The sequence below is a fragment of the Strongylocentrotus purpuratus genome, unplaced genomic scaffold (assembly GCF_000002235.5).
Source record: "Strongylocentrotus purpuratus isolate Spur 01 unplaced genomic scaffold, Spur_5.0 spur5_scaffold_6, whole genome shotgun sequence".
NCBI classification, from domain to species: domain Eukaryota; kingdom Metazoa; phylum Echinodermata; class Echinoidea; order Camarodonta; family Strongylocentrotidae; genus Strongylocentrotus; species Strongylocentrotus purpuratus.
Window position 1 is genome coordinate 45614559 of NW_022145612.1, and position 12091 is coordinate 45626649.

Consider the following 12091-nt stretch of genomic DNA (forward strand, 5'->3'; position numbering starts at 1 on the left):
GTACTCCGAACTGACACTTAGCGGGGTTGAGAATGATTCCATACTTTTGCAGGCGGTCAAAGAGTAGACGGAGATGTGTCTCGTGTTCGTCTTTGGTAGTACTAGCTACCAGAATATCGTCGAGATAAACATAGACGAAAGGAAGACCGCGAGTGACATCATCCATCAATCTTTGGAATGTCTGAGCTGCATTGCGGAGGCCAAATGGCATCCTAACAAACTCGAATAATCCAAAAGGGGTGGTTATAGCTGTCTTGTGGATATCGATAGGCTCGACTGGGATCTGATGACATGCCCTGATGAGATCAATCTTTGAAAAGAATGTCTTGCCACTAAGTGACGCAGAGAAATCTTGCAAATGAGGAATAGGGTACCTATCAGGAATAGTACGAGCATTAAGCATGCGATAATCTCCACAAGGTCGCCAGTCCCCTGGTGTCTTCTTCGGAACCATGTGCAAGGGACTTGACCAGTTGCTATCAGATTGTCTGATAATGCCGAGTTCAAGCATGTGTTCAAACTGTGCCTTGGCAATCTGCTGCCGATCTGGAGCAAGCCGACGAGGGCGAGCTGAAGCAGGTGGGCCTCGAGTTTGGATATGGTGGGTGGTTGTATGCTTGACTTCTGAGTGCTTGTACACTGGCCGGGTGATGTCAGGATACTCACGAAGAAGGGAGTGGAAACGCTCCGAAGTATCTTGCTTGACATACACCGGGCTAATGATGCCTGTGTATGTACCGACTCCCTGTACTGTAAGAGTGGTGGTGGTGTCTATCAGCCGTCGATGCTTGATGTCGACCAATAGTCCATATATAGTTATCAAGGAAATCGGCTCCCAAGATAGGTGTAGGTATGTCCGTGACAACAAAAATCCAACGAAAAACCCGCCGCAACCCAAGATCAAGAGTGAAAGATCTCTGGCCAAAAGTCTTAATGGGTGACTTGTTAACAGCTTGAAGTTGGATATTTGTTGCACTTACCATTGCCGATTTTCCTAACATGGATTGAGGGAAAATACTAACTTCGGCTCCAGTATCAACAAGAAAACGCGTGCCTGATTGTTTATCATGAACAAAGAAAAGGCGACTGGGTTGAATGGTGCCAAGTGAACTAGTCGCCGCTATTCCTTGGCGGGCCCGTTTCCCTGGACATATCCAGGGCTGCTTTGTCCTGCTGAGTATGAGCAAGGACTTATGCACTTCTGGGCTCGTTTGCCATGCTTTCAGTGGTACCAACATTCAGCCCCAGCATGTTGTAATGCCGACTCGGGCTACGGGAAGCTGATTGGCGAGGGCCGGAATTCTTCGGGCCTCGCTGTCGACTGCGACTTCTGCGGTCCTCCTGTAGAGAACAAGTCAAAGCTTGCACCTGAGCAGCCAGTTGAGCTACCTGGGTAGAAAGTCGATGTACTTCACCAGAGTCATTGGGAGTAACGCAAGCGTAAGTCTGCGCTGGTACCTCTTTAGGTAAGACATGAGAAATAGTAGGCGGACCAGCAACTTCAACAATTTTGTCGGCTAATGCCGCTAGCTCAACCAAGCTAACATCATCGCTTGTCGAAGCTGTACATTGGTTGGCAGGCGTTGCAAAAATAATTGCTTCAGTATACTAGTTTCCAAAGTATTAGAGCCTAATAATTGTTGCATTCTCCTAAGGAGTTGGGAGGGCGACCTATCGCCTAACTCTTCACTCGTCAGCAATTTGTTTAGACGCTTTTGCTCAGAGACAGAAGTGCTGCTTTTAGTACCTTGTACGGCTCTGTTTGGGGAGGGGCAATTAAAATATCGCGCACCTCTAGAGCTACCTCTGGTTGTAATGAGGCGACAACATAAGCGAACTTTGTAGACTCAACTGAGACACCTCTAGTTTGAAACTGAGCCTCAACCTGAGCAAACCAAATATCAGGATCATGTGCCCAAAATGGTGGAAGCTTTAAGCTAACATATGAGAATTGAGGGGATGGTTCAGAAACCTCACTAGGTAATACATTGCTATCGGTATCAGGCATGATAATGACGACGACAAGGTAGATTAGATCAACAGAAGAAAAACAAATATGGATCACGTCGGGATCACCAGTTTAGGGAATTTAATCACCTAAATAAAAGAAATAGAAATAGATTTCTTTCCTACCTTGTCTCGTAGAAACACCTGTTGAGTACAGATACTTGGAACATATATTATATCACAAGTAGTAGTTCAAATATTGCACAGCACCCGTAGAATGAAAATGTAAGACCATGTACAAAGTAATGACGCTTCTTCGCGAATTAAGTAAAGAAGAAGAAACTTATAATCTCTATAAAGTAATAAGGCCTCAGAACCGAGTAGAGAAACAAGCGAAGAAATAGGACAAGAATTGAGATGAAGCTGAATTAGCTTTGCTGTAGATCGACTCTCTAGAATACATGTGCTCTATATGAACAGCTCAGGAGAAGTGATGAAAATAGGTGTGGCAAATAAAACAAGTAAGTGTAATGTGCCTGTACAGTATAAGCTATACCAGTACATTAGGTGGTTGCACATCCCATCCCCCCGGGGGGTGGAATGTGCTTGCCAGAATAAGTATGTCTGGCACTCTAGTAATGCAACAGGTGTCACTAAAGAAATGAGTGACAATGGAATAAAAGGCTAGACTTCAAGCCACACAATAAAGACAAGACAATAATCTTTACAAATGCAAAGTTCTCCAAGGGTCAAGTCACTACAAAATCAAATGCAGAAAAAATGCACATAAACATGTACATGGTATACAGTCAAACCTGCATTAGTGACTACCTGTCTACAATGACCACCTGACCCACCTGTCTACAAAGACCACATTTTGTTTGTTTCCCTTGAAACTGGTTTCTCATTGAAACATGTACTTAAGGAACCTGTCTACAGGTCGCTATTGACAGGTTTGACTGTACATGTACATACGTACATGTACAATACTGGTTCACTGTAATTGTAAAATAAATACTACAGATGAATAAACTTGAGTGATGACAATCATGGTGATGAATGATGAGGAACTTAAATTGGAAAGCATTTTTCTCTTGAATCACTTCCCCAGGAACGATGCAGATTGCAGACCTGTTTATGTTTTCAGTTACTGTAAACGTGGCAATATTGCTTTAATTTTCACAGATTTTGCGCTAAAGTCAGTGTCCACGAATATATAAGCATGACTTAAATGTTTTGAATGGGCAGAATTGCGTGCAAACGGTGCAACGCTAGTTTAAGAACCCGCGAATATGTTTTGAGGTCGCTCAGTGCGAAAAATTAATCATGCGAAAATAACAGCGTTTACAGTATGATGAATACTCAATGAAAATTATATTACATATTGATCGTACTCCATGGTTGGTACAGTACATGTGGGAAGAGCTATGTGGCCCACACCCATGATACACTAATCCATGTATCTCGTATCAAGGGCATACAGTGTAGATGTTAGACAGCTACAAAAGTAGATACATGTATGTACATGTACATCTACATGTACGACTGTATGTATAGCTGGAATGTGTCTTTGTCTTAAACTTGATGCAGCATGTTTAATTGATGTACCAGTACTCGTATTATTATTATTATTTTTGTAAGAGTTTTCTCATATATGTATCATGAGGTAAAGAAGAAGAAAAAACAGTACTTTTCAACCTTGAGTCATATAATGTGAATATGATTAGAAAAGAAAGGAATAAAAAGGAAGATCTATAACAGAGAAGTGAATACTGAAATGATGTCGAACGGTGAGCAGCCAAGACAAACAATGTACATGTTTATTGGTCATGAACTTGTATGATATTTTTTGGATTTTATTGTTGGAAAAAAGGATAAATTGATGTAACATGAAAAATTAACCAACTCTTTTCCTTTCTTTCTTTATTTTGTCCAGGTTGAATTAGCATTATGGGAAACAGTAAGTTACGAAGAATACGACAGAATGAGATCGCTCTCATATCCAGACACAGACGTTATACTCATGTGCTTTGATATCTACCGTCCAGGCACTTTGGTGAATATCTGGGAGAAATGGACACCAGAGGTAAGAACTAAAAAATATTTTGCATCAATCAATTGTTAAAAGGTTAATTGTAATAGTACACTACCACCTATAGGTTTACAATTTCTACTTAAAATATAATATGTGAATTAGAGGTATTGAGGTACATGTACATTTTTAGATGGGGTCGTCTGTAGCCGCCCTGAAATAATTTAAGAATTGCATACCGGTACTTGTACAGATATTTAGTGAGGTGGTCAATTTTTAATTTCTAATACATAATCTCTTTCGTTTTATGACAAATATAAGAAACTACTTTTTATGATACAATACCTTTAGATGTACTTGTAGCACGGTTGAGGATATTCAAATTCAACTTCTTTATCTGGTCATGAATTTAAACAGATTTATAGGGGTAAAAAAGAATGATCCTGAAGGTCTTTTTAGTTGTGAAATTTTGTGTAATACTGTTCTCTCTTTCATCTCTTCATGTCCTGTCTAGGTCAAGCATTTCTGTCCCAACGTGCCCATCATCCTCGTGGGTAACAAGAAGGACCTTCGTAACGACGACAACACCAAGATGGAGCTGCAGCAGACCAAGCAGACCCCCGTCACGTACGACGAAGGTCACCAGATGGCGGTCAAGATCAATGCTGCCAAGTACATGGAGTGTTCGGCCAAGACCAACGATGGGGTGAGGGAGGTCTTTGAAACGGCCACAAGGGCAGCACTGCAGAGCATTGAGAGCATTGAGAGCATTGAGAGCAAGAAGCGCAAGAAGAAGCTTTCATGCAAGATCTTCTAAGACATCGTGTAAGATCTTCTAAGACATCGGACAATGATCAAACTGTGTCAGTCAAACAAAGCTTTTATTATTAAAAGGCACATGTTTCAGTAAACTTTGGAGCTATTGAAGTGAGCGTGTACATGCAGGAATTTTTCAAGGAGACAATAGGAGGGATGTGTACATTGCAGGAAGAGCATATGGACCAGATGCATTTACCACAATATAACTCTACATTGAAGATGCGACCCCGCGGTGACCTCAGATACCAAGGTCGCACTGGAGTTTGTGAACTCTACTACACCTCGTGGCTAGTGTCTTGAGATTTTTACATAGATCTTCAGGCGGATGTAACCATTTTCTTTGTAGAGATAATTTTGCCAGCTGAGCTCTCTCTCATGTATTACTACGTCTAATTACCCGGAGATTTTTCAAAAAATAGAATAGACCGTAGGCCTAGTAAATGGAACAGCTTTTCTTTCTGGGATGAGTGTTTCACATTGAGTTTAGTACCTGGAAATAAGTTAATTTTCTTGTGTATCATTTTAAGCAGTCAAGCTTGATGCGCATCCATGATGTGATAAATAAAGCAAAGCACTAAATATGCAATATAGATTCGTAATTATTTCAATTGTGAAACACAAAATATTGTCTATTGAGAGCCAGAAGAGTATTATTGCCTCTTTTAAACATATTCGTATGAGAGGGAATCAACACCTTTTCGGCTCTGAACCAAAATTATGCTCTGTTGCTTAATACTCTTTTCTCAGTCTTGATGTAAAATGATTATCCTCTGTTGAGAGCCAGAAGGAAGTAAACTCTGTACCGGTATAAAAAGGATACAAGTTAACAACCTTCTAGCTCGTTTGAGCAGGCGATATATGTTCCTGTATGCAAAGACACCGATTGCAACAGCTCTAGTATTTTTCTTAAGAAATGGTAATTCATAAGAAAGTTACACAAAAGTCATGTAGAGTGTATGTATACAGTATATATGTAGGGAAGGCTCCTTTTGTTTTCCTCCCAGTTTCCAAATTTAATTAGGATTCTTAGTATTAATGGTGATTCACTACGTAATACTTATGGAATTGATTGTGGACGCTTTCATGCTTGAAACTAAGCAATACAAACTCAACAACAAGAGCATTATGGAAATGATAAGAGAAATAAGCTAAAAAAATGCTACTGTGAATGGCATATTCTTGTAAATTATCAAAAGAGTGTGTGTGTGGGGTGTGAGAGAGAGAAAGAGAGAGAGATTGACATCCTTTTCAAGTGTGCCTACATGTATATTGTATTTGAATTTGAATTTGAATTTGAATTTGAATTTGAATTTGAATTTATTAACAACAACACATCACAATAATGACAGTACATATGAACAATCATACAATGCAAAAAAATAATAATAATAATACTGATACATGTATACATAACATAAGAGTAATGTCGATTGAACAGTAATGGTTTTAAAACAATATTTTTTAGACATACATCTGCATACTATTAAATGTACAAAAGATATATACTTAAATATGCATATTACTATGTTTAGGTGAAGTTGTTAATTGGAACTAGAAGTTAGCACAAGTGCTAGTCGAGCCTAGTTCCATTCTTTGGCAAGTTTTTTTTTCTGTTAATTTGTTTTTACATATGAATGTAAAACTTGTTTGTTTTGTATTTACATATATACAGCAAAATAATACAATATCATGTAACTTTTTTTCTTTACTAAAATGAAAAAATATAAATAAAAAAGCTTAAGCGTAAAGCATTATAATGAAAGAAAACAAATCTTTGAAGAAATAAAATCATCAATGTGTTCATAAAAATGAAAAGGATGTATTAATAAAAATAATCATACACATGTACGTACATGCACAAATCCTGTAAAAGCTTAAGGCCGCTATAAGTGTATACATATATAAAAGGAAGACAAGTAATATAAAAGGAAAAAACGAAGGGGGTGGGATTGAGCCCATGTCATTTACATAGAAGGTAGGTGGAAAGATGTCTCCGAAAAGATAACCTTGATGTTTGTAATCTAATTTCATCTGGCAGATCATTCCACAGCTTTGTTCCTACAAACGAAATACAAAATTGCCCTTGCGTTGTCTTACATTTTGGTTGATAAAGTAAGCCACTTTCTTTTCTCCTAGTTGCATATCTATGCTGTATCATCTGACAATAATCCACTAAAGAGTGTGGTAAAAAACCTTTTACCAAATCGTACATAAATGTTGATACAAGAAGTTTATGAAGTTGAAAAATATTTAAAATGTTTAGACTTTGGAAAAGAGCTTTGGAGTCTGTTCTAAGTGGACTGAATGTAATTGCTCTCATTGCCATTTTTTGACTTAAATATATACAATTTAGATTACTTTTGTAAGTGCTCCCCCATACTTCTACTCCATAAGAGAGGTAAGGCTGTATAAAAGCCTTATATAATAACACAAGTATATTCTTGGGAACAAAATGTCTCAGTTTAAACAGAATACCTACTTTCTTTCTTATGCATTTGTTTATCGTCTGAATGTGTTCTTTCCATGAAAGGTGACAATCAATTTCAATTCCTACAAATGATGCAACAGATACCTCTTTAATATTTGATCTTGATATTCTCACAGATCCCTTTTTGTCTATTGATCTAGCTTTGGATTTCATAATCATATAGTTTGTTTTCTGTAAGTTAATTGTGACTTCATTTGCATTACACCATTCCTGCACCTTCATTAAATTTTCACTTACAATTTCTAAATCAATTTCTTTTTGTCTAGGATTAAAAGTATGAAAAAGATTTGAGTCATCAGCAAATAATCTGAAATTGAAAAAGTTTGTGGAGTTAGGTAAGTCATTTATATATATAGTAAAAATAATGTTGGTCCAAGAACGGAGCCTTGAGGGACACCACATGTTATATTCAATTTCAAAGACATTTTGTCTTTATATTGTATAAACTGTGATCGTTTACACAAATAATCTTCAAACCATTGCAAGGCTAACCCACGTATTCCATAGTGTGACATTTTTTTGAGGAGAATGCTGTGGTTTATAGTATCAAATGCCTTTTGAAAGTCAATAAAGATGCCAACTGTTGTTCTACCTTCATCAATGTATTTCAATAGTGTATTTGTAAGATTAATCAAAGATAACTTAGTGCTATGTTTCTTACGGAAACCGTACTGGTGTTGAAACAAGATATTATTTGCTTCCAAATAGTCAATTACACGATTATTTATTATTTTCTCAAAGATTTTACCCAGTATAGGTAAAACTGAAATAGGTCTGTAATTACCAGCTAGATCTTTTCGCCCCTTTTCATAAATAGGTGTCACTTTTGCTACTTTCAGTGCGTCTGGAAATTTACCTCTTTCTATGGAAAGATTGAAAATATATGTTAATGAGCTTGAAATGTATAGGGCAGCATCCCTCAACAATCTTGCCGGCAAATTATCATAGCCACATGCTTTTTTTGTATCTAAAGTCTGTAAGTGGCATTTCAATTCATTCTCTGTTATTGGTTTTAAAAATAGTGATTTTTCTGTTCTATATCCTAAATATTCTGTAAAGTCAGAATTCACTGGTGGTATTTCCTTTGCCAGCTTTGGACCTATGTTTACAAAAAAGTTGTTAAATTCGTTAGCTATTTCATTGTCAGAAGTTATCACTCTATTTTCTCCACCACCTGAGCTTAATAATTTCTCTACATTGGTCACTTTATTTTTGACATTTCCACCACTCAACAACTCGTTAATTGTTCTCCACGTTTTACGACTATCATTCTTATTAATGAAGAAGAGGTTACTATAATATTGTCTCTTTGCATTTCGTAGAACTGTAGTTAGAACATTTCTATACCTCTTGTATTCTTCCTCGTCTTTCTGTTGGAAATTTGATGCCTTTAGTTTAAAATACAACTTGTGCTTCTTCTTGACTGATTTTAAAATAGCATTAGTCATCCATGGTTTTCTCCCAGCATTTTCCCCCTTTTTTAGGTTCTTCGAAGTTGATGATATAATTGGTGCATGCTTGTCACAGACTTGCGTAAACAAGTCGTAAAATACAGAGTACGACTCATTTAATTTTGTACAACCACTTACATTGTTCCAATCAATTTTTCCTAGATCATCATGGAATTTATTAATATCATAATTTCTGAAGGTACGAAACACAGACTTTTTGTGGCTTGTTTTACTTGCCTTTCTAAGATGCTCAAATGCAACAAAGATAGGGAAATGATCTGATATATCAGTTTCTATAACTCCAGCATGAATAGAAGAAATTGTTACATTAGTGTACACATGGTCAATAAGAGAGGAAGTTGTTTTAGTTACTCTTGTTGGTGAAGTGATTAGTTGCTGCATACCCAAACATTGTAAAGAAGTTAAAAATTGTTCTGCTTTCATATCTATTCCTTCCTTGTGTAGTACATTAATGTTAAAATCTCCAAGTAAAACTACATTTGCTTTATCAATTTTCAATCTTTCTAATGTTACAAGCAAGGAGTTTTGAAATTGATCAATATCAGTATTGGGCTTACGATAAATAATACCTACAGTAATTTTCCTACCATTCAGGTCAGTTTCTAACCAGAGACTTTCTGTGTGAGTGACTTCATGGTCAAGAATAACATATTTTAATGAAGAGTGAATGTAAGCTCCAACTCCTCCACCCCTTGTGCCACCTGTTCTACACTTTACCTCAAGGACATAATCATTTAAACCTAAAATACCTTTGTTTGAAACATTCCACACTTCTGATAAGGCAATTATATCAAATTTTGTTTTTAATGTATCTTCATATAACAAATTTAGATTATCAAAGTTCTTATTAAGAGATCTGATGTTAACATGTGATAAACAGAATGAATGTAACATTTGCTCTGATAATGTATTATCAAATAAATGAGGGCTAACATTATGTGATTGAATTACAGAAGCGACCTTCAGAAAATTGCCTTATTAAAATGTTTTTTTCTTAAAACATGATATTCTTTTTTTTCACAATATGCCTTTTCAAACTGAAATGCCATCATGAGATGTTATTGTGTGTAACTTTTGCAATTGATAATTTGTTAAGAAATTATTCAGGGTTTTGGGAGGTGAAATTTTTGTACATTTTCTTTAAGCTGTGATGGGTGTATGTTCTTTACATTGCCAAGAGGTGAAAAAGGGGGATTTCTTTGCCAACGCTTTCACTTGTGTTTTTGCTTGTTTTCTATTTTCTTGTTGTGAAGTATACAAATACACAGTACATGGTAACTATGGAAACACGATCTGAGTGTAATCTATACAATATACAGTGTACATTATGTGGTGGAAGATGACTGCATCTTGGTGCCTTTTTGGTTTTCTTCCATTTGTCTCAAACTGTTCAAGGCTCGTATGAAAAAAACTACAACTGCTTCAAAGATTGTCATAGCGAATGTACATACATGTATGGCATTGAACATTATGATGCATTTTGCAATTAATAAATGTTTAGTAAATCAGAGATCTTGAATGGCAAACTTACTTGCGGTTTAGCAGATTCAATTTCTTGACAAACTGCGATAAATGTACATACATGTACATGTACATACATGTACAAGTATTCTCCAATACTTTGTGTGCAGGATGAAAAAAGTCACCAAAGAGACAGAAAAGTTGCATCTGGGCCCTGTTTCACAAAACTTGTTATCAATAACAAATTTGCCTTAAGCCGATCATATGGTTTTAGTAGCTTATAACAGTTATTGATATCAAGTTTTGTGAAACAGGGCCCTGATCTTTGAGCTCATACCCTAGTGGTTCTGTAGATGTCTTTCATTGCATTTTGTACAAACAAAAATTCAGTATTTCTATTTCATGATGCAGTGCCTTGGTACAAGCTGGTAATTCTAATTTTTCGTACTTGCACATTTTGGATCTCAATATTATACTAAGCAGTAATGACTTATGAAGACCCTTAAAAATGCAAAAAGTACCATTCATTGTAAGCTACATGTAGTTTTAGTACACAAACTATCGCAAGTCATTATCCCTTATTAGTACAAGTTTAATTTGTGTCATGTACATGACTGTACTAGATATTGAAATATCGCAAGTCATTGGTGACAAATCACAAGATTTTTGCTGAGGGGAGGTCGTCATGCAGTGATCTTAGTTCATAACAAGTTCATAACAAGAAGGCATGTTAATTACCTGGTACAAGTCTTGTCAATGCATATATTAATACAATTATCTGTTATTATTCTTTTCAATTGTAAGCTCCAATGATAACACTAATATTGTCTTTCAAGTTATCATCAAAAGTCCAGACTTGTAATAAAAACACTCGAAATTTTCAAATGTCAATGCCTTCAAATTTTCACGAGTCTTCACAAAACATTTTGCTGTTGCGAAGAGCATCAATGTATCACTTTGGTGACTTGTATATACTGTATGCATATATTGAAAGGTGAAATTTGATGGTTATGAATATATTTTGCGTATAAGCTACCTGTTGTTAGCCTGTGTATTGTAGTCTGATCTGCCTTTTAGACACTCACAATGCCCGATACAAGGTCAACAAAGGCCCTCATCAAGGAAATTCTTTTAAAGGATGAAGACATTCTCAAAGTGATAAACGAGAGAGTGGCCCAGTCAATGGAAGCCAAATGCCACGACCTCATTGTGAGAATGGAGAAACAAGAAGGCCAAATATTTGAGCTGCAGCAAAAGCTCGATTCTACGGAGCATCAAAACACCATTCTGAAGACAAGATCTGAGGGGCAGCAAAACCTCATCAAGAAGCTTCAACTAGAGCAGAATGACCAGGAACAATATTCTCGGCGGAACTGCATCCGGGTGTTTGGTGTCCTTGAATCTCCTCAAGAAGACACCACTACAACAATTTGCAAGATTGCACAAGAGAAACTGCGCATCACTTTAAAGCCAGACATTTTGCTGTTGCCAAGAGCATCAATGTATTACTTTGGTGATTTGTATATACTGTATGCATATATTGAAAGGTGAAATTTGATGGTTATGAATATATTTTGCGTATAAGCTACCTGTTGTTAGCCTGTGTATTGTAGTCTGATCTGCCTTTTAGACACTCACAATGCCCGATACAAGGTCAACAAAGGCCCTCATCAAGGAAATTCTTTTAAAGGATGAAGACATTCTCAAAGTGATAAACGAGAGAGTGGCCCAGTCAATGGAAGCCAAATGCCACGACCTCATTGTGAGAATGGAGAAACAAGAAGGCCAAATATTTGAGCTGCAGCAAAAGCTCGATTCTACGGAGCATCAAAACACCATTCTGAAGACAAGATCTGAGGGGCAGCAAAACCT

The 12091-nt window shown here is 36.7% G+C and overlaps 1 protein-coding gene across 1 annotated transcript; it reads left to right on the forward strand.

Annotated features, from left to right (window-relative positions):
* Positions 1-3837: 3837 nt before the first annotated feature.
* Positions 3838-4999, forward strand: LOC115919269 (rho-related GTP-binding protein RhoA-A-like). The gene is made up of 2 exons (XM_030972638.1): positions 3838-4033; positions 4494-4999. The coding sequence occupies exons 1-2, from the start codon at positions 3932-3934 to the stop codon at positions 4794-4796; spliced, it is 405 nt and encodes a 134-aa protein (XP_030828498.1). The 5' UTR covers positions 3838-3931; the 3' UTR covers positions 4797-4999.
* The last annotated feature ends 7092 nt before the right edge of the window (positions 5000-12091 follow it).